The sequence below is a fragment of the Delphinapterus leucas genome, chromosome 1 (assembly GCF_059928025.1).
Source record: "Delphinapterus leucas isolate spDelLeu-1000000601 "Yukka" chromosome 1, BTC_Dleu_Yukka2, whole genome shotgun sequence".
NCBI lineage: Eukaryota > Metazoa > Chordata > Mammalia > Artiodactyla > Monodontidae > Delphinapterus > Delphinapterus leucas.
The window spans coordinates 158608214-158635665 of record NC_143129.1 but is presented as its reverse complement, the minus strand read 5'-3'; the positions used below and the strand labels follow the sequence as shown (position 1 = coordinate 158635665).

General features: G+C 47.7%; 1 protein-coding gene across 1 annotated transcript; it reads right to left on the bottom strand.

Annotated features, from left to right (window-relative positions):
• Positions 1-119: 119 nt before the first annotated feature.
• LOC111175628 (peptidyl-prolyl cis-trans isomerase E-like) lies at positions 120-27429 on the bottom strand. The gene is made up of 5 exons (XM_089895597.1): positions 26564-27429; positions 19172-25531; positions 16248-16371; positions 5493-10649; positions 120-5294 (listed from the first exon to the last, which is right to left on the bottom strand). Exons 2-4 carry the CDS (start codon positions 19244-19246, stop codon positions 10357-10359), a joined length of 492 nt encoding a protein of 163 aa, XP_089751723.1. The 5' UTR covers positions 19247-25531; positions 26564-27429; the 3' UTR covers positions 120-5294; positions 5493-10356.
• Positions 27430-27452: the final 23 nt, after the last annotated feature.

Below are 27452 nucleotides of genomic sequence, written 5' to 3'. Positions count from 1 at the left end.
GAGGACCTGCTCTTGTTCACTGCTGGCCCAGCTGTGGGCGGATGTGGGACGAACTCAGAGGCACCTGCAGCCCAGGATGGCCACCTCAGGCCCTTCACCGTCCACGACAGTGTCTGGGGATGTGTAGACAGGTCCTGGTCCATCTCCAGATGCCTGCCCTTCCCAGGTGCAAAACTGGGCATTTCTGGGCACTTCTGTTAGAGTGTGGAGTTGCCCTTGGTGGGCTATATTTGTGGATCTGAATTACCAAACCGCTGGCCACAAGGAGGCATGTGGGTCGCCTCCAGAAAGAGCTAAATGAACAGCATGATTTAGGGCCAAGGCCGATGGCATTCATCTTCCCTCTCTTCCTCCCTTGACCTGCCTCTGCTGTCTGGGGAAGACGTGCAGTGCACGGACACTTTAGGGAAACAAAAAATCCTGGGGGCTTTATTGACCCCATCTGTCTGTCACCATGTTGAACCATCGGGAGTTCAGGTCTGTGGAAAAGTTATCTTTTTGCTGAGCCAAGTATGGTGGATACATCGGGTGGCCCAGGGTGACAATGCCCAGCACGGGTGACATAGTTTCCCTTAACCTTCTGCACGGCAGTCATCAATAATCAACCTTGATATTTTTTCTTTCAAATCTGGATAGAATTTCAAAATGACCAGCACAGAACTCCAGGTGGCCACCACCAACAGGTTAGAGTTGGCATGTGGAGTGAAAACTCTCTGCCATCTCCTGCCTCCAGTGCTCTGGGACACGGGGCAGCCTGGGGCCAGGCGTGGAGCGAGGGCAAGGCTTGTTAGCACCTGCCCGTGTCCAGAAGCTGCTGTCAGAAACAGACTGTTCAGCCAAGTCTGCGTCACCCTGTGTGCCCAGGAGCCCTGTCCTGTCTCTGGGGGCCTGTGAGCCAGAGAAAAGGCCCCGGTCCCAGGGGAGTGACAGGCAGCAATTAAGCTGAGCTGGGTGGGGCGGTTCCCGGAAACCACTGCTCTCCTTGGAGCAGCCGCCGGCAGCTGGAGTGTTTGATTTCTGACTTGGTAAGCCTGTAATTTACCTGGTGGAGCAGACTGCGTCCAGCTGCCCGAACCCTGAAATACTGTGTCATTAAAAGCACAGCCTGGGCCCGCCCCAACCCACAGGCACAGCCCAGGATGTGCAGCCCTGGAATTCACTCTGCGCCCCAAGGAGGGGCTCCGGGAGCGCAGGTCTGGCAGCAGGGGTGGAGGCTGGGGCCTTGCTGCAGGACAGCAGCCCTTCCGCCTGGACCTGGGAGGGCCTCTGGGAGCCAGGGCACAGGAATTGACCCTCCCCATGGACACAGGAAGTTGGTGGTCTCCTCTTTAGCCTGGGGCTTTGAGCTGAGGCTGGCAGTGAGCGGACCAGGTACCAGCGCAAGTGTAAGGAGACCCGTATTCTGGCTCCAGCTCAGCCACTGATGTCTGGGCAAGTGCCCCCTGATTCAGGGTTCAGTTTCCTGTCTCTGGCATGAGGACATACAAGGACTCTGACGTCTCCAAAGGCCATTCCAGCCAGAGAATCTGCCTGCCACTCTGGCCATCTCTTCTCAGAGAGCCAAGACATGGCCTGAGTGCCCAGCTGTCCTAGGACTTGAAACCTGCCAAATTCAGGGCCTTATTCAGAGCTCTCTCCTCCCAACATCAAGGGCAGTGGAGGCTTAGAAACTTTTGACAAATGTCAGTGTTAAGTTTCTTCAGTGCCTAAGCACATAACCTGGCATGGTTTGGGGCACCAGGAAAGTTTATGAAGTGAATGTTTTGAAGATGTGGACTGCCCTGCCCTCAGAGGTGTAGAACAAAAGGAACAAAGGATTGTGACACGACTCCCGTTTCATGCAATAAAGCCAACAGTCCAGCAGTCACGGCCTTCCTGACACTTCTGGCACCTTCAGCCATCCAGGTGGCCACCAAATGAAATCAGATAGAAGAGGCTTCAGAGAAGGGAGACAATTAAGGACGGAAAGCCGATGAGGTGGCAGTGGTCAGTCACTAGGCCCACCTCGTTTATCTGGTTGCCCTTGGCAGTCTGGGTCACGTTCAAGGCTGTACATGAGAAGCATAAATGAGGGTGGTCAACTCAGGCCCACTGGTGGCAAAGTAAGCACTGCCGGAAAGGGTGGGCCCAAAGGAACAGCAGCGCCTGGGGCCACGCTGTGTGGGCACACTGCTCTGTCACCTCACCCCTGGTGCGCATCTTCATAACCGAAGCGTGATCCTGGCCCAGATGCCAGCTCATCGGGCGAAGCCCTATTCTTGTGTATCTCTATGTAGGGAAGTAGGTGACATTCTTCAAGAAATTCCCTGTAACTTCATAGGGAAGGAAGCTGTGACAGGAGAGGGTGAGCTTTGTAGCTCGCACACCCGCTGGCAACAAGCCCTGGCTCTGCCTCTTGTTGATCTGACCACCCTGCGCACCGGGAAGCCGGCTCCTCCCTCTGTAGAACGGGCTACTGGCTCTGCCCTGGCAAGGCCAGCGCGGGGAGCAGGTCTGTTCGGAGCACTCGGCACTGGGTCTGCACACCTGCGCCGAATGAATAGCATTATTAGTGGCCTTTATTATTTTTTTTGCGGTACGCGGGCCTCTCACTGCTGTGGCCTCTCCCATTGCGGAGCACAGGCTCCGGACGCGCAGGCTCAGCGGCCATGGCTCACGGGCCTAGCCGCTCCGCGGCACGTGGGATCTTCCCGGACCGGGGCACGAACCCGTGTCCCCTGCATCGCAGGCGGACTCTCAACCACTGCGCCACCAGGGAAGCCCTAGTGGCCTTATTTTAAATGAATTTGCAAATGTGGGCCTCTCCTGCGTGCCTTCCTATTAAAACCCACTCCTCCCAGAATGTGTCCTTGGAGGTGCTGCTGTACTTACTTCAAAGCTGTGCTTTTCCTAAAAAAATAAAAACTTGGTAGTCTCCTGGGGTGAGGTGTGGACTTGCCTGCCCCTCCGTGGGGAGGGGGGGGGCGTAGCGGCCAGCAGGGGACATGGCAGCGTTGCCCCCTCTCTGTCCTCCCACGGCCCTGCTCACTAGTGCAGCTCAAGGGGAAACTTTCTGGGGTTTGTCTCCTCACTGGGAAGCCTTGAGCAAGCATTTGGCCCTCTTTAAAAAAAAAAGTTTTTCTCACTTAAGAAAATATTATATGTGTGTCGGGGACACTCTTGAAAATCAAAAGCAGAATACAAACACACACAATCTCACCACGTGGAGACAACCGGGGTTAATAATTCCTTCCAGGCTTCTTTCCTTAGCACACTCCTGTCGGTCTCTTTATATAATATATGGGTATTCTACAAAGTTAGGATCGTACTCCATGCGCTGCTTGGTGATATGAATTATTCAATCTATGACATATTTTGAACATTTCTGTTATTAAATATTCTCTGGAAACATAGTTTGCAGTAGCACTCCATCCCTTGACCTCTGCCTTAGTTTTGTCACTTACAAACCAGGGCTCACTATTCCTTCCCCGGAGGGCAGGTGTGCAGCCCCCCGATCCTGTCACCTGCAGCCCTGGCCCAGCATCGGGAAGGCAGGGAGCCAGGGCACGGCCACCAGGCTGGCCATTAGCCCAGAACACCTGGGCCAGGAACCTCAGCTCTGAGGCTCAGGTCACCACCTGCACAAGGGTCACAGGTGATGACCATGCAGTAGTTTCTGGGGAAGCCCTTACACAGGACAGGGTGAGCAATCGGCCCCTGATGATCCCCCAACCAGCCTCTCTGGCCAGTCCACTGGTCCCCCCTTCCCAGGGCCATCAGGGAGGTCCAGTGACGAAGTTCCCCTGCCCCCACCCTGCCCTTGTTTCACAAGGGCTTTGTGACCAGTCTTCCCTCCTGAGGCCTCAGGCCAGCCTGCTCCCCATCCCCACATCATCCCTAGGGCCAGCCATGCCGACTCTGAGTACTTCACACACGTTCCCTTGTCTCTTGGACATCACAACAGCCCCGAGTGGCTGGCATTCTCCTGGCCTCACTGCTGCGTGTTCTGACAGCCACAGCTGACCACCAGTGAGAGGGACACCTCTGTTAAGTAGTGAGGGCCCCAGCCAGGAATACTGCAGCAGTGGATCCCAGCCACGGGAGTGGACCCCAGCCAGCCAAAGGGGATAAAGCCCCACCTGAAGGCAGAGAGCCAGGCTGGCACAGGGCGGCAGAGGCAAGCCTGGCATCCATCCCTCCGCAGGAACTGACCTGGGGGCACTGGGGCCAGCAGGCTGCCCCACCCACCCCCGACTCAACCTGATCTCAGCCCAAAATGAGACAAAGGCTGAGGGAACCAGCCCAGCGCAGCAGTTTCTGAATGCTGAGACTCGATCCAGACAGCCACTCGCAGGCGGCAGGGGAGCAGGTGGCAGCCCTGGACAAGGTTTCTGGTGACTGAGCACCTGACAGGGCTCAGCCTCGGCACAGCGGGTTGCTGCGAGGTGGCCTGGCTGGTGTGGGTGACAGGCGAGCCTAGAGCAAGTGACAGACCGCAGCGTCGGAGCACAACTTCCAGGTGGGACTGCGGGCGGGGCAGGAACCACCTCTGGCTTCTTGTATCTCCCCGGCACCAAGCTCATGGCCTGGCAAAAGAAGGGTCCTGGACTCTGCTGTAATACAATTCTGACTGTTGGTTCACCGAAGGAACAATAAGTGAACGGGTCGCTGAGACGGACCACTGTGCCCATTAGACTCAAGACCAGCAGGTGTGAGGGCAGGAACGGGGCCTGGCTCAGCCACCTCGCCCGCCTGGCAGCAGGTCAGAGACAGGACACAGAGGCACTGCTGCAGCAGCTCTGACCTCAGCTGCCCTGCAGGTCTGGCAAGGGTGTGCCTTCTGGGCCAGCCTGGAGAGGAGGGAAGCAGCACGGGAGGGACTACGGTCTGTCATCCGTTGCAGCAGGACAGGTCAGTCACAGGTGCAACCTCTGAAAACACCTGGGACCTGGCTGCGTGGCAGCAGTACAAGAACTAGGATTAATTTTACCAGAAGACACAGCCAAGATCCACACAGGCGGGCCCAGGAGAGGCCCTGGCCTGGAAAGGGCACACACAGCCGTCCACGGTGGGGAGGGCACCACCCTGGCCCACGGCCCCACTTGGGGAAGAGCCAGAGGCGGCCCAGGCCGTGCCTGCAGAGGAGCTGCCCCACGCTGACCCCAAGGAAGGGCCAGGACACAAAGCCCTGCTTGCTGCAAACGGGACACCTTGGCTGCCGGTTCCCCGGGCTGACAGCTGCCCTCTCACACGTACTCCCCACAGTCGGAGATGATGACCTTCTGCTTGGGTTTCCCATCCTTGCTGCCCTGGGCCTTTGCAGGCAAAACAGAAGAGGAGGAATCAGGGGAGGGAGGGAGGGTGGAGAGGAAAGGGCAGCTCAGGATACCCGCCCCGCCCCCTGCCCCCCCCACCCCCAGCAGCAGCAGCCGTGGCCTCTCTCTCCAGGCCCCGGAGCCCCCGCTCCTGCCCTCCCACACGGCTGTGCACCGGGGGCCCGGGCGGCCGCCCACCTCAATCTGCCGCAAGACATCCAGGCCTTCCGTGATCTCCCCAAATACCACGTGCTTGCCGTCCAGCCAGTCCGTCTTGTCACATGTCAGGAAGAACTGGGAACCGTTGGTGTTTGGGCCAGAGCTGGCCATGGAGAGCAGGCCTGGGGGAGAGAACGACCACATCGACCCCCTCCACCCTGCTCCCGGCCCTCAGGACGTCTGGTAGTAGAGGGAGGAGCGTAAATGCTGCTGGGATGTCTGGCCCTCAGAGGATGTCTGTGCACACTGCTGTCAGCCTTTCAGACAAGCAGGCTCAGACTCTGGGATGTACAGAGTCTTGGATGCCTTGTCTTCCACTCAACTGATAGTCAATGAAACGCTAAGCATGGTTGTTTCAATCATTTTATACTAGTTTGTCCTTTCATTAATTCATTCAACAAATACTTATTACTTCATAACCAGGCACCTGTTGAACCCTGGGGACACTGGTCCCAGGCCTGGTGGAGCCCACAGTCTAGCGGAAAAGAGTCACTCACAAGTTAAATATTGATTCATCTCAGGAATGCAAGCTTGGTTTAATATCCAGAAACCAATGTAATAAACCGTATCAATAGAATAAAGAACAAAAACCACATAATAAACTCAACAGATGCAGGAAAAAAATCCAACACCTTTTCATGATAAAAACACCCAACAAACAAGGAATAAAAGGGAACTTCCTTAATCTGATAAAGGATATCTACAAAAAAACACATAGTTTTCCAATTCTAGGTATATACTTAAGAGAAATAAATACACATGCCCACACAAAAACCTATATATGAATGTTCACAGCAGCATCATAAGAGCCGAAAATTAGAAACAACCCAAATGTCCATCAACTTATGAATAAACTGTGGTATACCCGTAAGTGGAATATTAATTGGCAATAAAAAAAGAATGAAAATACTGATACACACTATATTGTAGATGAACATTTTTTAAAACATTATGCTAAATGAAAGAAGCCAGTCACAAAAGCCTACAATTTTATGATTCTGTTTACATGAAATGCCCATAATAGGCAAATCCACAAAGAAGATTAGTGTTTGCCTAGGGCTGGGGGACAAGGGGATTAGGGAATGACTGCTAAAGAGTGTGGGGTTTCTTTTTGGAGGTGATGAAAACATTCTAAAATTATATGTGGGGATGGCTACATGACTATGTGAATTCATTAGAAACCACTGAAATGTATACTTTATTTTTATTTTTTGGCCACACCATGCAGCATGCGGGATCTTAGTTCTCCAGCCAGGGATCAAACTCACACGCCCTGCACTGGGAGCACGGAGTCTTTAACCACTGGACCGCCAGGGAAGTCCCGAAATGTATACTTTAAATGGGTGAACTGAATGGTACGTGAATTCTATCTCAATGAAACTGTTAAAAAATAAAGATAATTATGCTCTGAAATAGTGAAGCCTAGTGGCAGAGATGTTTGCTCAGTGAATGAGCACAAAAGACAGTCACCTCAGACAGACACACACACACTGGTGACAGTATCACAGAAGGCTTTCTGGAGGAAGTGACATCCGAGTTTAGTCTAAAAAGCCCAGGTTTGGCAGGGGCTGATGGAGTGTAGCATGAGGAGCTGCAGTTCATCTGTGGCAACAAGAAACTCCACCCCCCGTGGCTGGGCCTCTAAAACGTGTGCTCCCTTCAAATGGGGACTGAGTCCCACTCTGCTTTCAGGCCGGAGTTGATCAGGGTGCCTGACACATAATGGACTGGCCCTGTGAATATCTGTTTTAAATATTTAAATATTTACTGCAGGTTTACTATGTGTCAGACACTGTTCCAGAATACAATGGTGAACAAGAAAGACTAAGTCCTGCCCTCATGAGGCTGACATTCTCAGGAGAAATGACAATAATTAAGTAAAAGAGTAAATTTATAATATGATTTCCAGTAACCAGTAACCAGTGCGTGAAGAAAAATGAAGCTGATTAAGAAGAAGAGCAAGATGGTAGGAAAGCCCATTTTAGACAGAGAGGCAAGGGCAGGCTTCTTGGGCTAGACGACCTGTAGGTGACGCCCAGAGATGAGGGGTGAAGCCTGTGGGTGCTGGAGGAGGAAGCCTCCAGGAGAGGAGCCGGCACCTGCCACGGCCCTGTGGCAAGTGAGCTCCGGGTGTCTGAGGAACAGCCAGACTGCAGTGGGGGCGGAGAGGGCGAGCAGCACAGTCCATGAGCCTGGAGAGGGGCCAGGACCCAGGGCAGCCGGCCTGTAGGACCAGATGCTACACGAGATGCGCCACGGGGGGGCTGTCAGCAGGAGAGCAATGTGATGAGAGTTACTCTTAAAAAGGACTGCTCTGACCACCTTGCAGAGATTAGACTCTGCGGGGGAAGAGGCAAGAGTGGAAGGAGGGAGATGAGCTCGGGGACGCTGGCGGTGGTGGAGGAAGGTGAAGAGCACCTGCACCAGGAGGTGAACTGAAGACAGATGGACCTGCCATCCAGGCAACAGAGGAGGGGGGCAAGGATGAGTCCTAAGCTTCTGACCAAGCAGCCAGGTAGATGGTGGCTGAAACAGGGGAGATGGCGAGGGAGCGCTCGGGGGTGAAGAGCAAGAGCTGCTTGGGCACGTGAGGTCTGCGACCCCGCTGGGATGTCCAGGGAAGACAGCTGGAGAGCAGCAGCGAGACATACACGGGGCCGAGAGAAATTCAGCAGACATGAGGGAAAGCCCCGGGACGGGACAGGATCGGCTAGGGCAGTGACTCTAAATAGGGTAATGCTGCCCCCTCGAGGCTATTTGGAAAGTTCAAGGCATGGTTTTGGTTGTCAGTAATACTGGGGAGGAAGCAGGCATGTCCTGCAATGTCCCACCTAATGAAGAATTATTCTAAATCCTCTTAGACTTTCAATGCCCAGACAAACATTCATGCAGATGACAAATACCTGTTTATAATGATCTAAGCCTAGAACCTAACTCCATTTTACATGTAAATCCAAAGATTTATTATGTAGGATTTTTTCAGAAATGGACCTACCACATAAACTGAGGGAAGAGTCACTTTCTTTTTGTTCAGAATATTACCAAGAGATTTTCACTGTTTCAGAAAATCACGTTGCCGTGACTCTGGTGACATGACATGCCAGTGTCAGTCCACGTTGCTAACCTGCTCCAGGCAGAAGTTCACGTGTTTAAATATTCCATACATGCAGTTGTGTCCAAGCATCTAAATACCGAAATGCATATTTTATTCTAAATTACTTTCCTTTATGTTATAATACTACTTTTTAAAAATTAGGTATTGGCAGGATATATTAGCTGTGACTTTCATTTCAGCATATAGGAAAGTATCAGTTCTAAGAGGTGGGCACGAGGCTAACGCGTTAAGAACCGTTAAGTAAAGAGTAAGTGTAGACAGAGAAGAAAAACCAGGGCTGAGCTTTGAGTCCCTCTAGCAACTTGGAGGTGGGGAGGAGGAGAAAGCAAAGGAACTGAAGATGAGCAGCCTGTGAGGCACAAAGAGAACGGAAGATGAGGTGTTCTGCCAGCAAGTGAAGAAAGGGGTTCAGGAAGGGCGTGATTCATAGTATCAAGTGCTACTGAGAGGTGGAAAAAGAGGGCCGAGCCTTGGCTGCTGGCAAGATGGAGGCTGTTGGCATCTTCAACAAGAGCAAGGCGTGGTGGGGAAGGAAGTCTCACTGGAGGGGGCTGAGGAAAGAAACAGAAGCCATGAGCTTACACAACTCTTAAGAAGTTTTGCTAAAAAGGGACCAGAGAATTAATGTGGAAGCTGGAGGGGGAACACAGGGTCGAGGGAGAGTTATTTTATTTCTTTAAAGGCTGGCAGCACTGCAGCATGAGGGGGACTGGAGGAGGCAGTAAAGGGAGGGGAGGACCCAGGGTCTGATGGGAACTGAGAAGAGAGTACAGCAGATCTTTCTCATTGTTCCTACTGCTCAGTGAGATAAGAAGCAAGATCATTAGCTGGGAGGGAGAGTGGAGGGGGCAACGCTGGAGATCTGAGGATCGAGGAAAAGGAGTGTTTTCTTCTCAGACTGTGGATGAGGATCAATCAGTGATCTGCGAGGACTGCTGGGCTGTGCTCCTCAACCTGAAGGGGATCCGGTGCGTGGGCACGTGCTTTTCTCCAGCACATGGGAGTTTTGTACCAGGTGAGCAGGAGAGAGCAAGCAAAAGGCAGTGTGGCTGGAAGGCAAGAGTGAGGGAAGCAGAGCTGGTGACGGAGCCCGGGAAATGAGGAGGCAGCCGCAAGCCGCAAACAAACATCGGTGTCCTGGGGGTTGGGGAGGGGAGGGGCCACGGCTGTGTGAGCAGATGATACATTTCAACTATAAATACCTCAGAAGGGCACGACTGTGACCACGATGAGACCTGGATATGCGCTGTAGGTGACAGTACTGTATCAGTGTGAATTTTCTGCTTCTGATAGCTATATGTTGTGGTAATACTAAAAATGCCCTTGTTCTTAGGAAATAACACAATGAGGTATTTAGTGGTGAAAGTGCGTGAGGTCTCTGACTTACTCTCAAATGGCTGCTCCCAAATAGACATTGTCTATAAATATATACAGAAAGAGACTAGAATAAGTGAGGAACGATGGTCACCAGCAAACAACTGGTGATGTGGGTGAACGGCATATAACGGTTTACAGGCAGAGGCTCCTTGTTCTGTTCTGGTAAACTTGAAATTATATAAAATAAAAAGTTACAAAAACAGTAACAACACATCATTGTAGCAGCAGGAGCAGGCTATATGCCTTTTCCTCTTAAAAGGAGGCAAGCATGAACTTGAGTAAGTCAAAATAAAAAACAAAAAAACCTTTAGAAGCCTAAAGCTCTAGCCAGGCTGAACGCCTCTCCTCTGTTCACTGGGTGGCAGTCTGGAGACCAGAACCACAGCCCATCACTCCCCCCGCACAGTCACCTGGCCCCAGCCTGGCCCGCCGATCACCACCCACCGATCGGGTCCCACCTGGTCCCATGTGTTTCAGAATAAAGTTTTCATCGTCAAACTTCTTCCCGTAGATGGACTTGCCCCCAGTGCCATTGTGGCTGGTGAAATCGCCGCCCTGGCACATGAACTGGGGGATGATGCGGTGGAAGCTGCTGCCCTTGAAGCCAAAGCCCTTCTCATGGGTGCACAGGCAGCGGAAGTTCTCTGGCGCCGAGAAAGGAAAAGGTACCCAGGTTAAAAATATCTAATTGGAGAGTTAAACCTCCAGCTCTCAGAATCTAAGAAAGTATATATTACCTTCACTTGAAGTAAACGTTTACTAGTGGTATGGCACACAAAGGGACTGAACAGACCAGGGGAATAGAACAGACAGTCCAGAAACAGACCAAGGTACATATAATTCAGTATTTCATAAAAGTTGTCATCTTAAAATCGTTGGGGCAAAAATGGACATTTTCTAAAATGGTGCTGGGACATATGAACAAACATTTGAAAAAAGGTGAAGCTGGATTTACAACTTAGCTCACTGCAAGAATAAACTCCAAATGGATCAGATATCTAAATGTAAAGAAACAATTAATTATCGGTACTAGAGGACAACATGGGTTGGATTCTTCTATAACCTGGGTGTAAGGAAGGACTTTCCAACTATCACTCAAAACCCAGGGGCAATTAAAAAAAAAATTCAACAACTTTTGCATGGCGAAAAAACTATAAACAAAGTAAAAACAACAACAAAAAATGACAAACTGGGAGAAATATTCATTGGCAACATACATCACAGAAAATCTAATATCCCCATATATGAAGAACTCTTAAAAAGTGGAAGGAAAAAAAAGATCAAACTTAACAGAAAAAGCGACAGAAGACATAAAAAAATCATTTTGGAGGGACAGTTTTTGTTATAAGTCATTAAATATATAAAAAGATATTCTTTGACAACCATAATAAGAAAAACATAAATTAAAACTATCAATACTTTGAGACACCATTTCTTGCCTATCAGACTAGCCAAAATTCAAAAACTTAAAAACACAATCTGTGAGTGAAGCCAAGGAAACAGGTATTCCCACACATTACTAGAGGGAATGCAAAATGATACCTCTTTGTAGGAGAATTTGTCAATATCTAACAAAACTACTTGTGCATTTACCCTTTGACCCAGTAACCCTACTTTTAGGAATGACCCTGAAGATATACCTCCAACGATATGAAATCCACATACACATTATTTGTAACCGCAGTATAATGGAAACAACCTAAATGCCCAAGCACCAGAATCTTGTTGAATAAACTACGGTATGTCCACCTTGTGAAGTATTATGAACAAGAACAGGAGATCTCTGTGAACTGATACGGAGTGATTGCCAGGATATGTTGTTTAGTGAAAAAAGCAAAGTGCAAAAGAGAATACACAATATGCTACATGCTGTGAAAGAAGGAAGGAAATAAGGAAATACTCCTATATCTGTTCATTTTTGCAAAAGGAAACAAAAGGAGGATTAACCAGGAACTAATGAAATTGGTTACTCATAGAAGGTGGGTGGGAATAGGGGCAGAGGGAGTGGGAGGGAGTGACACAACTCCATGTGTGCCTCTTGGTATAGTTTTGATTTCTGAAGCCTGTCAGTATTTATTCAAAAAATAAAACTACATCAATAAGGCCGGGGGTGGGGGTGGAACCCCTAAAACGGAACACAAAGAGAAACAAGTGAGAACTTAAGTTAAATGGATAACCTAGCCATACAGAAGAAAGGAATCTAAGAACTCTTTGAACACAGTATTTGGACCCTTTACAGACTGAAGAAAAAGAACTGCAAAAAAACTGTTTGTTGGTAGTGGTACAAATGTAGCAATTCTGAAACTATTTTGTACTGTAGGATTGAACAGTATGTGAATATACTGATGTTATTGGGAGCCAAGGCTCTCGCTGTGGGAGAAAGGTGATATAAATATGTAGTATTAGACAGAAATTAGAGTATCAGTATGAATTCATGACTTAAAGATATACATACACACATACACACACACACACACACACACACACACACACACACACTTCCTACTGAAAGGCTGAAAGGGCCTAGGCTCAGTGACACCCCAGAAGCAGTGTACCTACTCAGGATCCAGATCTTGATTTCTAATTATTATTTCCTACTAAAAGGAACAGGAGCTTCTTGGAGAAATGGCTGATTCCAGGGTCAGAGCAGAGACAGTACCAGATAAGCCCAGATCTTTTTATTGTACCAGAAAGTAAGGAAATGCTCAAAAAATGAGTCAAATGGATATGATATAGGAGCAGACTTGAGGGGGCTCCTGATGGCCAAACTTAGGACAGTCTGAGCAACTGACAAGTGAGTGAGTGTAATGGAGTAGAACATGAATAAAAAGACTCATGAGTGCACACTAACACAGGGACCTACTAACGCAAAACAAATAAAGGGGGAAGGAAGAAGAGAAAGCTCTTATTCATAGCAGATGGCTAATTAGAATAAATGTAGAAATGCTAATGTTTTTAATACAGAGGGAGCAATAATTAGAAAATTACCATCACGGTAATAATTGACTTAGTCTAGAATCAAAAACAGAATACCAAAAATCACCAGGTAAAAAGTCTTAAAGTGTCTCCTTAAAAGTCACTTATCAGTTACAAAGGGGAATAAAAGTACCTTGTGAGTGGGGAAAAACTGGCAGACACAACCTTAACCAAGTAACCCTCACCAGTAATGGAAAAATCGACATTAGTGACAGGGAGACAGACATGTCACTTCTGGAGTACTGCAAAGAATGCCAAAAATAACCTGAATCTAATCGTGAGGAAACAAATTCAAATGAGGAACATTCTATAAAACAACTGGCCTGGAGTCTTCAAAAACGACAATGTCATAAAAGACAAAGGCTGAGGAACAGTTCCAGATTAAAGGAGATTAAACTGACACAACAAACACAGTGCATGATTCTAGATTAGGGGGAGAAAGGTTTCTATGAAGGACAGTATTAGGATATCAGAAATGATACCCTGGGGACTTCCCTGGTGGTCCAGTGGTTAAGACTTGTGATCCCAGTGCAGGGGGCACAGGTTTGATCTCTGGTCGGGGAACTAAGATCCTGCATGCTGAATGCCTCGGCCAAAAAAAAAAAAAAAGATTTCCTGTAAGGACAGCCCTAAATCAGTGCTCATTAGCGAGTGCTATGTCCCTGGGGGTCCAGGAACCAAGAAGTAGAAGCTGGAGTGGTCCTGGTTACCATCACTCCTGTTACTTTCCATCCCTGCAACTCAAGCCTCTGTGGATCTAGAGGTCCTGGTTCCTAGCGGGCACACCTTCACCAGTGGAGACAACCAGACTCCCATTACACTTTAAGCTATGCCACTGGGTGATCACTTCAGGCTCCTTGTGCCAGGTGACAAGCAGGTAAGAAAAGCAGTCATCATCTTGGCGAGATTCTTGACCTTGGTCTTTAGGAGGTAGGTCTGCTGTTACACAACAGGGCTGGTCAGAATACGTTTGGGGGACCCATGGGACCTCTCTTGTACTCCCCTGCCCAATCTTGATGGGCAGCCATGGCCTGGGAAGGGCACAATGACCAGGAGCTCAAATCCCCTTGGATAAAGGTCTAGGTCACCTCATCAGTTAAGCCATGTAGACAAGCAGAGAAGCCAGCTGAGGTGAGGGTGAGGAATCTGGAATAAAGTAAAGGAGGGAGATGACAAGTATCGTTTGTGGTTCTGAGACCAAGAGCAGCAATGGGATTATAGTTCCATTAACATTCCTCTAGAAGTTTCCCCAGAAAAAGAGACCAACCAGAGTCCTGGAGGAGCCGTTCCCAGGTGAAGTAAGTGGATCTGAGTTGCGAGATGGGTGGACTGCAATGGATGCTGCGGTTAAGCCCACAGATCCTCTCCAAGACCAAGACCCGCATTCCCTCACCCCCTCACCTCCCAGGAGTGTTGGATGCTACCAGCCCCAGGATGGGTCCCACCCAGGAAATGCCTTTGGCCAAAGAGAGCTGCCTCACCACTCCTGGGAATCAGCCAGAATTCATGACTGGTCCATATGAGGGTACAAAAGCCTGGCCCCCTGGCCTAAAATTCAGAGCTGGACATTCTGGAGGGATATCCAAGCTCCCAAACTCCCCATGGGATCAGCTGAGGTCTCTGTGTGACTGCAAGGCTGGTCAATTACTCTATTTTTGCCCCATCTACTCCACTCATTCTCTTACAGAAGTTGTTCCTGAGATCACTCCCCAATAAACTTCCTGCATCTACCTCTCCATGAGTCTGTTTCCCAGAAAAACTGACCTATAACAGCCAAAAACTGAGAAAAATCAAGTAGCAGTAACATGAATATATTTTTCAGAGATAGAGCAATAAAAGTCAAAATAATCACCTAAAAGAAAAGAATGTTGCCTGTGGCAGGGCAGAAAAATTATGACGATGGGGGAGCAGAAAAATGTCATGTTTTGTAACAAACTCCAAAGAACAATTTTCTTTAAACTGTATGCAATTATGACTTTGATAAGCATTAAAAAAAAAAAAAAGCTAGATTGAAACAAAAAAAAAAGGATCATGGGTAAAAAGAGTAATTATGAATATTTAAGGAAATAGGCAACATACAACAACTGTCAATAGTAGTTACCTCTGTGAGATGGGCTGGAGATAGTGAGGAGAAAAATTTTAGCTTTTAATTTATAACTTAAAAATTGTAACCTTCCAGGGGAGAAACCTGGCAGAGATCTCCTTAACCAAGTGGTCAAAGTTAACATCACAAACATTGGAACTGACCTCAAGTACTTCCTCATATGATGCACTAACAAGGAAACAACGTTCTTCTGAGGTATTCCTGCCAAAACACATAATCTAAATCTAATCACGCGGAAGTAGGCAAAGACAAACCGAGAAACAATCTTAGAAACAACTGGCCTGTCTCTTCAAAGATGTCAAGATCAAGAAAGACAATAAAAAACTGAGAAACTGTTAGAAATAAAAGGAGACTAAAGAGACCCCCCCCCACTAAATGCAATGTGTGACTCCTTGTCAAGGAACAGAAATTGTTAACATTACTATAAAGAACAATATTGGGATAAGTGATGAAATTTGAATATGACCTGAAGATTAGTTAATAGTGTTACACTGATGTTAAATTTCCTGATTTTGATAGCTGTACTATGATTATGTAAGAGAATATTCTTGTTCTTAGGAAATTCATACTGAAGAACGATGTATGTCTTCAACTTCCTCTCAACTAGTATGGGGGTAAAAAAATACACGTACGTATGTATGTATATAAACAAAATGATAAAGCATAAGGGCAAAAAAGTAAATTAATCAACAGTTAAAGGATATATGAGAGTTCCTTGTACTATTCGTATAGAATTCTTATTCTATCTGTAAGTTTGAAAATATATCAAAACAAAATTATTTTAAAAAACCCCAATAAAATCAAATGGGAGAGTAATTAAAACAAATCACAAAACTTTTAACTGCTTACTCTAACAGTCCTAAGCCTTTATGGAATTTCAAAAATGCCTGTTCTGGGAGTTCCCTGGCGGTCCAGTGGTTAGGACTCCATGCTTCCACTGCAGGGGGCATGCGTCCAATCCCTGGTCGGGGAACTAAGATCCCACAAGCCATGTGGCGTGGCAAAAAAAAGAAAGAAAAGCCTGTTCTGCCTCATTTGTCACTAGATGCTGGGATCTAAGATGCCTCAGATAGACTCAGGTAGAAATAGTCAAGGGCCCAGGAGTCCAGGCAGCTTCCTCAGCCACTAGCTTCCCGGCCATCCTGACCGGAGTCCTGCTCACCTGCTGTCATGGGAACGACGTCTGAACGCAGGAGCATCTGGATGCGGCCTGCTGGCTTGTTCCTGACCTTGATATCCATGTACACCTGAGGGTTTAACTGGGCCTTTTTTACAGCGGGCTCTCCCTAGACGCAGGAGAAATGGCCAGGTTAGAGAGAACAGCCTGACTCCCCGACTAGGAGAGCGAGTGTTCTTCTGAAGACACCCCAGAACCCACTGCAGCAAACGGGCTGAGCAAGGCACCGACAGGAAAGGCCTTGGGCCCTGATGGGGCTGCAGAAGGCGGAGGCCGTGGCCACGGCCCCCAGCCGGACACCCAGTGACAGGAGACCTCAGCACTGTCTACCCGGAGCCCCACCCCTCAGGCATTTTATCTCATCTCACTCCCTCAGACACGTCAGCTCGCTTCGCCTTCACTCTCCCCTGCAGTCACAGAACAACGCTTTTCTGGCTCAAAACACACAACTCTCAACAACTTCAACTTCCAGTTCAAGCCCACCCACCTTAGTCAGTTAAACGGACCCACTTCTGCAACACCACCCCCTTCCTCTATGCTCAGCCCTGCATATCCACAGGCTGGCTGCAGTGGAAGCAAGGAGGGCCTAAGTGCTCAGAAAGGAGACAGTGGAGGAAGTTGGGCCTTGCTTAGTGCTCCAAATGGACAAGGCTGATTAGATGATAAAACATTCAATAGAAACCTTCCCACCTGTTTGACAGAGAAAACTCTACTGTCTCTGTCTGACCTCTTTGTAGTGTGGATTAGGTCAACACGTAGGTATAAGCTCTCAGGCCAAGCCCTAGGTTATTAAATAAGATAGGGCTTCTGCCCTTGAAGGACTGGCTACTCAGTGAGGGAGGGGCAGCCACAACTGTGAGAGGTACACAGATCCTAGAGCCCCACAGCCTTGGTTCAAACCTCAGCCCCACCACTTCTGAGCTATGTAACGTCCACAAGTTATTGGACCTCACTGTGCCCTAGTTTCATCACCTAGACTTGGGGATAATAATAGTTCTTACCTCAAAGGACTGCCAATAGGATTAAATATTTGTAAAGCCATTAGTGCCCGGCAAAGAGTAAGCAATATTTAAAATACGTTAAATAGGGCTTCCCTGGTGGCGCAGTGGTTGAGAATCTGCCTGCTAATGTAGGGGACACGGGTTCAAGCCCTGGTCTGGAAGGATTCCACATGCCACGGAGCAGCTAGGCCCGTGAGCCACAACTACTGAGCCTGCGTGTCTGGAGCCTGTGCTCCGCAACAAGAGAGGCCGTGATAGTGAGAGGCCCGTGCACCTTGATGAAGAGTGGCCCTCGCTTGCCACAACCAGAGAAAAGCCCTCGCACAGAAACGAAGACCCAACACAGCCAAAAATAAATAAATAATTTTTAAAATAAATAAATACTCCTGTTCTCTGTTTAAAAATAATAATAATAAAATAAAATACGTTAAATAAGTAATGTCAAAACAATGCAGTAAATGCTAGGATAGTGGGTCCCATGGAAGCCCAGAGGCCATGCAAGCCCAGAAGGGAGGGATGAAAGGTGAGTAGGAATTAGCCAGATTATGTTGGAAAGGTCATTTTAGGCAAAGGAACTGCTTATGCAAAAACACAAGAGATTTGGGAACTCCCTGGCGGTCCAGTGGTTAGGATTCCGCACTTTCAGTGTCGAGGGAGCAGGCTCAATCCCTGGTCTGGGAACTAAGATCCTGCAAGCCACGCAGCGTGGCCCAATTTAAAAAAACAAAACAACACATGAGATTTGTAGGTAACTATAAATTTGTAGATAACTACAGATTTATAGGTAACTATAGTCTCTTGTTTCCTAGAATGTAAAATGGGCTACAATATAAAGAGATGAGCAGGGTCAGAACATGGAGAGCCCTTCTGTGCCTCTGATGTAGCCCAGACTTAATCCTATACGTGAGGGAGGTCCTTAAAATGCTTGTGGAGAGCAATTATCCTCAGATCCATCCTTCAGAAAGCTCCTCCTGGCTACTCAGATCAGGAGGAAGCAGGCCTGCGACAGAGAGACCAGTTAGGAAGCTACTATCATTATTCACAGGACAGAAGATGGAGGCTAAACCAAGATAATGTAGTAGGAACAAACAAGAGAGGCAAGAGTCAGGAAGACTTAAAAGATAAAATAAGCAGAATATGGCAACGCATCATGTGTGAATTAAAATAAACTGAAGCTTCTGGTTTGAGTGACCAGAAGGCAGCAAAATTAGCTAAAATCAGGCACTCAGGGAGACCACAGTGAAAGGAAAAAGGAAATCCACCTGGGATGTGCTTTGTTTATTTATGGTGACTGTGAGACATTCAGGCAGAAGTATGTGAAACCCAGGAGAGAGGTCAGGGCTAGGACTAGAGATAAAGAAATCACCAGAACCCTGCCTGAGTGGCTGTGATAATCTCAGACAAGGGATAAAAGTGGCTGAAATGCACAAGGACAGTGTGGAGAAAGGAGGCGAGCGCTATGGAAGGAACTCAGAGAAACACCACTGTGGAAAGGGTGGACAGAGGAGAAGGAGCCCCTGTATTATTCTGAGGAGCAAGGGTCAAGATGTGTGTCAAGAAGCAGGAGAAAGCGCCCAGGCGTGGGGAGCCCTGGGCCTGGGTAAGGGCCTCTGTGGAATCAGGGTAGGAGCAGGAAGACAGGGAGTCTGGAGCCAAAGTCTTCAGTGATGGAGCGGGCAAGATCGGTGGATGACGGGTACTGGTGGTGTCCTCTCTCATCTGAGATACCCCCTCATTGAACAGCCATCACAAATCGACACCAAGCACACATAAGGCATTTCTCACCCAGTGCCCTACAAGGACAAGACACCCACACTTTCTCCATTCAATTCCCCCAACACCATCCACAGCAGAAGTGTGCTCGGTGCAGAGCGCCAGCCTCTCTGGAAGCGCAGCCTGCAATCTCACCTCCTGGGTTTCCACTTTGGGAGGCTCTGACCCTTCTTCCTCTTTCCTCTCTTCAAGAGTCTTCCTAGAAAACATTTTCAACCAGTCATCATCTGACAAAAATGAAAGGAAAGAATCAAACAGATGTTAAGAAACTCAAGCTATCAGCCAACTGCTCATTAGCCATGTCCAATTCTTTGCTGCTTTGGTCAGCACTACGTGGATGCATAACGTGGACTCACTACATGGACACACTACGTGGCTCTCACAGGTCATAGAAAAGAAGTTACATCTTAGGAACTCCCCAGGGCAATGAAAGCTGTCACTGGGAAATGTCAGGCCTTCAAGTCCAGCTCTTAGCACAGGTGGGTGAGAATAAGGAGGAAGGACTCAGCCGTGTCAAAAGGGAAGTCCCAGCCCTTGTCAAGGCTGGAAGGGCACAGTCTATGTCTATGTCCCAAAGCAAGACTTTCATGGGGACAAGGCCTCTAGCTTTCTGAGAAACTCAAACTCTTTACTTCCTTGGAGGTGCTGCATTCTCTTCTCTACTCTACACCACTCTACTCATGTACACATTACCCCACAGCAGGAAGTAAGACAGAGATAAAAATGCAACAGAGGCCACAGCTGAGGACGTGATGGGGTATCTGTGGTTGCCCCCACTTACCTGGTCTGGACAAGCCTTCCTTAATTCTCACTGCTTTGGCCAAACTGACATGGATTGTCCGCCCAAACATTTCAGATTCATTCTGCAAAGGGTGCAATACAACTCAGCTGCTTAAACCTTGCTAGGCTGAAAGAAGACCTGGCAGCCTTCCATTTGCTTCCAAGAAGCCTGAGACTTGCTCATGATTAGCCCTAAGTTGGGAGCCTGCAACCTCCAATGGCCAGCTAAGCACAAAGCTCACCACAGAAAGCCCCTGAGCCACCACACACCTCCTCTATTTCACCAACAACAACAGAAAGGTCTGTGACGGCATCATCTTTGGATCTGAGCTCAGGACTCTGAAATTAAAAGGGTAAACGCAGTTACCAAATACCTGAGTCCACCTTAAAAAGACAAGAGCAGTACTGAACTGGAAAATGATAGTATTGCTGACTGCTGAGGGGCATGTTTGATGAAAGAATGACAGAGAACATGGTAACATGGAATAACGTTTAAGAATATTTCAAAATCCAAGAATAACTGATACCAGGAAAAGGTGGGTAGACAGCTTTTTAAAAAAGGTTTGTGGGACTTCCCTCGTGGTGCAGTGGTTAGGAATCTGCCTGCCAATGCAGGGGGCACAGGTTCGAGCCCTGGTCTGGGAGGATCCCACATGCCGCGGAGCAACTAGGCCCGTGTGCCACAACTGCTGAGCCTGAGCTCTAGAGCCCGTGAGCCACAACTACTGAGCCCAAGTGCTTAGAGCCCGTGGTCCACAACAAGAGAGGCCACCGCAGTGAGAAGCCCGGGCACCGCAGCGAAGAGCAGCCCCTGCTCGCCACAACTAGAGAGGGCCAGCGCGCAACAACGAAGACCCAATGCAGCCAAAAATAAATAAATAAATTTATAAAATACTTGGGAAAAAAAAAAAAGTTTTGTTTGGGGCCTTTTCATGAAAACTAAAAAAAGAAAGAAAAAAGGATTCCTTAATTTAATAAGATTTAGGTTACAATTATAGCTATGTCTTTGTTCTTAGAAACAGACAAATAAAGTACTAACTTTATTTCTAGTGATTAAGAAAAAACTGAATGATGGCATGAAATAACATCCTTATTTCACATTTAGTCATGAAGAGTGATCACAAAGGTTTTTAACAAGGGCAAAAGCATTTAAGGGTTTTATGGCAGGCAAACTAATGGCCTGCCCAAAGATGTCCACCTAGGGACTTCCCTGGTGGTCCAGTGGGTAAGACTCTGCTCTCCCAATGCAGGGGGCCCGGCTTCGACCCCTGGTCAGGGAACCAGATCCCACATGCATGCCGCAACTAAGAAGTCCGCATGCCACAAATAAAGATCCCACATGCTGCAACTAAACATGTCTCAGTGAAGATCCCACGTGCCGCAACCAAGACCCAGTGCAGCCTAAGTAAATAAATAAATATTAAACAAACAAAGATGTCCACCTACTCCCCAGCACCTATGAATATGTGATATTACGTGGCAAAAAGGAATTAAGGTTGCTAGTCAGCTGACCTTAAAATAAGGATATTATCCTGGATTATTCAGATGGGCCCAACGTAATCACAAGGATCCTCTAAATGTGAAGAGGGAGACAGAGGACTTTGTTTCAGAGTGATGCGCTGTGAAAAAAACTCACCCTGCCATTGCCAGCTTGAAGACAGAAGGGGCTAAGAATCAAGGAATATAGCCATTCTCTAGAAGCTGAGAAAAAGGCAAAGAAACATTCTCCCCTATAGCCCCAAGAAGGAACACAACTCTGCTGAAATCTTCATTTTAGCTCCAAAGTGAGACTCACTTTGGACTTTTGACCTCCAGAACTGTAAGATAACACATTAGTGTTGTTTTTGAGCCACCAAATTTGTGGTAATTCAGCAACAGGAATTCAAATCCTTTTCTTTTGAAGTACCCAACCTGTCATAATCCTTCTATGGGTTTTCTCTTTCTCAGTTGTTAATTGGTTTAACTTTATGAGAGCATCACTATTCAATGGCTCAAAAAAGCCTCACATTTTTGACTAGAGCCAACTACAGAAGTTTTCCACAATCCCTTCCATACGCTTCATGAGACCCTGCCTTTTATACAAGATTCACCATTTCACCTTGCAGTCAAGTTACACTCTATTTGCAGTATATTGCCCTAGCCTACAGGTTGGCAAACTTTCTGTAAAGGGCTAGATAGTAAATATTTTAGGCATTGTGGGATACATACAGTCTCTGCTGCATCTTTTTCTTTTTTTTTTTTTATGACCCTTAAAAGTATAAAAACCATTTAATTCATAGGCCATATAAAAAACAGCCTGCAGGGCTTCCCTGGTGGCACAGTGGTTGAGAGTCCACCTGCCAATGCAGGGGACACGGGTTCGTGCCCCAGTCTGGGAAGATCCCACATGCCGCGGAGCAGCTGGGCCCGTGAGCCATGGCCACTGAGCCTGCGAGTCCGGAGCCTGTGCTCCGCAACAGGAGAGGCCACAACAGTGAGAGGCCTGTGTACCACAAAAAACAAAAACAAACAAACAAACAAAAAAACAGCCTGCAGAATGGATTTGGCCCATAGACTTAGTTTGCTTACTCCTGACATAGATATAAAAATGTCAGGGAGAGACTGGCCAATAAGATGGTTGACATTTATACAAATGTTAAATGGGGAGGATTTCTGAATAAGAATTAATTTTATAAACAGCCAGTTCCTAGTGAATACTTTCAAATAACGGCAACTTCTGCTTCCTCTATAACTTTGAAACTGTGGAAACTGGAAACACAGTATGTGCATCAGGGTCCCATGTAGCACCAAAAAACAGCTTCAGTGAAAAGCAAGATTCTCAGCCATACCATGTTTTTGATAGTTGCTTCGGCATCCTGCCAAAAGAATACAAGGAAAAGGTTGATGTGTGTAGTTCAACTCTTTTTGTAGCTAGCACGCAAATTAAAACTCAGTACCACAAGCTTTGGAAAAAAAGATGCTACTTCCCTTCCTATGGCCTAGATTGTATGTATTTAACAAAGAGCATGTACTAACTGCTTGTTGGAGCTGGTGGTGTAAAGATGGGTGCTCAGGTTATGGAGACAGAATACACACAGGAAATAGGAAAGAGCAGCGCCAGGTCAGAAGGCTCAGGGCTCTGCAGGGCCTGTCTTTCACATTCTGACAACATGAAGGGAACTCTGAACCAGGGCCTGTGGGCCTTCCTTCAACCAGAACTTCCTGTCTCTTGGCAACTGTCACCACCAAGCCACTATAGAGGGTTGAATAGTGTCCCCCCAAATTTCAGGTCTATCCAAACCTCAGGATGTGACCCTGTTTAGAAATACTCTTTGCAGATGAAATTAGTTAAGATGAGGTCATAATGAATTAGGGTGGGCCATAACTCCAATGACTAGTGTCCTCATAAGAAGAGAAGACAGAGAGATACACGCAGTGGAAAAGACCATGTGAAGACGGGGGCAGAGACTGAAGTGATGCAGTTATAAGCCAAAAAAATGCCAAGGATTGCTAGGAAGACTCAAGGAAAGACTCCTCAGAGGGACGCGGCCCTGCCAATACCTTGATTTCAGACTTCTAGACTCCAAGTTATGAGAATAAATTTCTGTTTTCTTAAGCCACAAAGTTTGTAGTAATTTGTATGGCAGCCCCAGAAAATTACTACATCCGCTCAAATAGAGAGTGGCACCTTTTGTAACCAATGACAACAGCAACACTAGTCAAATACTAACCAGGGAAAATTTCTTACCTCTGCCAACTCAGATTCAACAAAAGCAAATCCTCGGTGCTTTTCTATAATAGCAGAAATGGGTAGTTAATATGTGGGCAATAGGAGGAAATACGCCATATCCAGATGCCATTCAAAAAGCAAAAATCTAATTTTTACATTTTTCTTGGTTTATTCAACAATGTTTCCAGAAATATTAAGGTCATTTTGTGTGTTTTAACAAACATACTAAATAGTGAACTAAGTTTTTAAATTTTGTAGTATTCAATTCTACCACTAAGAGAATGAAAGATTTAAGTTACTTTCCAAGCATTTTGGGAATCTTTGTTTACAAGACTTACAGAAAGTAGAAAAAGTTGTCGATCTGTCAATTACTCATTCCAACTGAGCATCAACTGCATACAGAGCACTGACTTCACTACCGGCTTAGGTGACTATTAAAGCACAGTGCTTGGCCTCAGGAAAAAGTTAATTTAGTTGGTGGAGAGCAAGAGCAATAGGAGTTACTAATTTATAGAACTCAGAGGTAGAAGGACCAAAAAGCCAATCTTATCCTTTCATTTAAGCATTGAGGCAATGAAGGCTCAGAGAGTTTAAGTGTCGCACAAAGTCAGTGGCAAGGCTGGGTCTAAAACGCCTATCTTAGAAAATAACAGCCAAGGATCAAATAGAAACGTGCATATAACTGTGACACCAACTGAGGGAAAACTCACCCAGGTGAGCAGAGGCCAAGGCTCCCCTGCCGAGGCTAAGCTTGTCCGCTGCCCTCTGCTATTTAAAAGCATAGCTGCCGGGCTTTCCTGGTGGCGCAGTGGTTAAGAATCAGCCTGCCGGGCTTCCCTGGTGGCGCAGTGGTTGAGAGTCTGCCTGCCGATGCAGGGGACGTGGGTTCGTGCCCTGGTCCGGGAAGATCCCACATGCCGTGGAGCAGCTGGGCCCGTGAGCCATGGCCACTGAGCCTGCGCGTCCAGAGCCTGTGCTCTGCAACGGGAGAGGCCACAACAGTGAGAGGCCCGCGTACCGCAAAAAAAAAAAAAAAAAAAAAAAAAAGAATCCGCTTGCCAATGCAAGGGACACGGGTTCGAGCCCTGGTCCGGGAAGATGCCACATGCTGTGGAACAACTAAGCCCGTGCACCACAACTACTGAGCCTGCGCTCTGGAGCCCACAAGCCACAACTACTGAGCCCGCACGCCTAGAGCCCGTGCTCTGCAACAAGAGAAGCTACTGCAATTAGAAGCCTGTGCACTGAAACAAAGAGGAGCCCCCGCTCGCCACAACTAGAGAAAGCCCGTGTGGAGCAAAAAAGACCCAATGCAGCCAAAAATAAATAAATTAAATTTAATTTAAAAAAAAAACAAAAATAAAAGCATAGCTGCCAAGAAGGGAGGTCTGGTCAACAGGGACGGTGGGGTGATACAACACCCAGGCCTTTTAAGATATTTCTAAGATTATCTTCCTACTGGCTCTTTTTTCTTTTTTTTGAATTTTATTTTTTTATACAGCAGGTTCTTATTAGTTATCCATTTTATACATATTAGTGTATACACGTCAATCCCAATCTCCCAATTCATCCCACACCCCCTCCCCCACCACTGCTTCTTACTATATGGTTTATATATTAAATGATCAGAAATCAAAGCCCCCAAATGATTCCAAGGTAGAGAAAGCCTTTCCTCAAATCCAACAAATTGTCAATCTCTGTAAATTTCAGCCCATAACCACCCCACCATCCTGGCCTTGCTGTCCTCAGAGCATTCCATCACCAAGATCACAGTCACACTGACCTAGAGAGATATCCTCCTGAACTTCAATACATACCAACCATACGCAGAATGTTCATGACTTAAAATGTCTCAAGTTCTTTTCCTGGCATTAGGCAGCTGAATGTGAGTGACACTGAATAAACACCTGTTTCATAATCCAGTGGAATCTGAATATCTGTGATGTCTCCAGAAGGAATAAAAGCAGCACGAAGAATTTTGCCATCCATCTCCTCTGCCAGCCCACCTGCAAAGACGCCAAGTGCTTTCTGAACCGATGTCCCACACACTCTTGGTACGGCTGCTGTAACACCCTGTCAGCAAGACAGCCACAGAGAGGGCAAGGAGGGGTCCCTATAGTCTTTTGGGTATACAAATGACTTGTGAGGTACACTCCTCTCCCCATCCCTCTTCAGACCTACATCTAGCCCCTGGTTATTGTAAATGGGCTGACTGCTTCCAGTTTCCCTCTCTCTACACAGCCACTAGAATGACTCCAAGAAAGGGCAAATCTGATTACATCACTGTCCTGCCAAATAGTCTCCAAAAGTTCACCAATGACCACAGGACAGAATCCAAATTCTTAGCATGGCACGTAAGACTTTCAGAACTTGAGCCCTGCCCACCTCTCTAGCCTCTTCTCTCCTTGCTTCCCCAATGCAAATTACTTGCCCCAAGTGCTAGACTGCTTCACCCCTCTGGGCTTTCACTCTCGCTGCTCTCCATTCAAGCAACAGCCTCTTCCAGCTTAGCTACCTGCTTAACTCCTAATCTTTCAAATCTCTGGCCCCTGTGCCTCCAGGAAGCTTGCCCTTACCTCTCTGGATGGAGTGGTCATTTTTTCCCAAAACCCCCAACCCGCCTCTTGTTAACACTGCCATACAATAGCATCATAGAGTTCACCAACCTGCGTAGCAAGGCTACTTCCGTAATTTCCCAACTATTCTTGGAGTTCCTTTACCTAAGGGGGCAGGGCTGCAGAATTTAGGGAATGAATGAGCCTGACAGTTTGGGATGCGGTCTGAGGTCGCAATAACAGATCTCACTACCTCCCAGGGTCCAGGGTCCAGGGTCAGAGGGGAAAGGGCTCTGGGCAGAGCTAGGGCCCGCAAAGCCATTAGAGGTCACAGATGCTGCTCACGAGCTGAGGGGTACACCCCCACAAGAGACCCCGGCCCAGGCTGCCACATGCCGCCTGGGGCCCTGGGTCTGCACCCAGTCCACACAGCCCCCAACTTGGACTCAGTCCGAGCCCCGCCTCAACCCCACGCCAGCTCACCCTAGTTCAGGACCCATTTGGTGGCAGCCATCTTGCTCCTCGGCTCTTCCGCCGGAAGCCGTTACCTGGGCCCCGCCTACGGCCCCACCCCCTCACCGGCTGGCACGCAGGCTCCCACACTGCTCAGGTCCCAGGAAGCTAGGTTTGGAGGGACAGTCTGACGTCAATAGAAGAAACACACATACTCACATTCACTGCGGACATTAGAAAATAGGGGAACCTACATTAGATTGGGCCTTTACATCGGTTAAGGCGAAAGCATACCTTGAGAAAAAGGGGGAACCTGCCAAGAGGCACAAACCAGGGAACATTGCAGGGAAAGGGACCACCTGGGTAAGACCCTGAGGAAGGACAGCCTGCTAAGTTTCAAGGAAGAAGGGGAAAAAAAAAGTGTTGCTGCAGGACAGGGAGGGCAAGTAGAGTAGTTGACCCTGACCAGGTTAAGGTCGCTTCAAGGACTGAAGGAACGACAGAACATTTAGGCCTCCAGCCACTTGGATCTCTGGAAACTTTTCCTACTGCCAGCTGCAGAATCTGAGCAAGTGGACCTGCCTGCAGGATAAACTGACAGTAGGAGATAAGAGTGGACTGGCAAACCCCAAGCAACACAGTCCAAGAAGGGAGAGGCAAGATAGGTTCTGCGTGTCTCACCATGTGTCCTTGGAAAGCACGCCAATGCCACCCTTTACCCGATTTTCCTGTGCCAGACCCAAGGTCTGCTGTGACTGTACTAGACTTCTGTTCCCAATATAAAGGTCCTCCCACAGTAGAACACAATGGGACAGTTCTGCACACATTGCTAATCCAAAATAATCTTATAACCATCAGGAAAGGATGGCAAGATATACAGAACTTCACTTGACCCTATTTACATCCAAAAATTACTTGC

Bases quoted from the DNA above. Each gene is read 5' to 3' on its own strand.
- LOC111175628 (XM_089895597.1), bottom strand. From the start codon at position 19,246: ATGTTTTCTAGGAAGACTCTTGAAGAGAGGAAAGAGGAAGAAGGGTCA. The intron at 16,372-19,171 runs GTGAGATTGCAG...TCCTGCGTCTAG, and splicing joins CCAAAGTGGAAACCCAGGAG to GGAGAGCCCGCTGTAAAAAA. The intron at 10,650-16,247 runs GTGAGCAGGACT...TCTCGGCGCCAG, and splicing joins CGTCGTTCCCATGACAGCAG to AGAACTTCCGCTGCCTGTGC.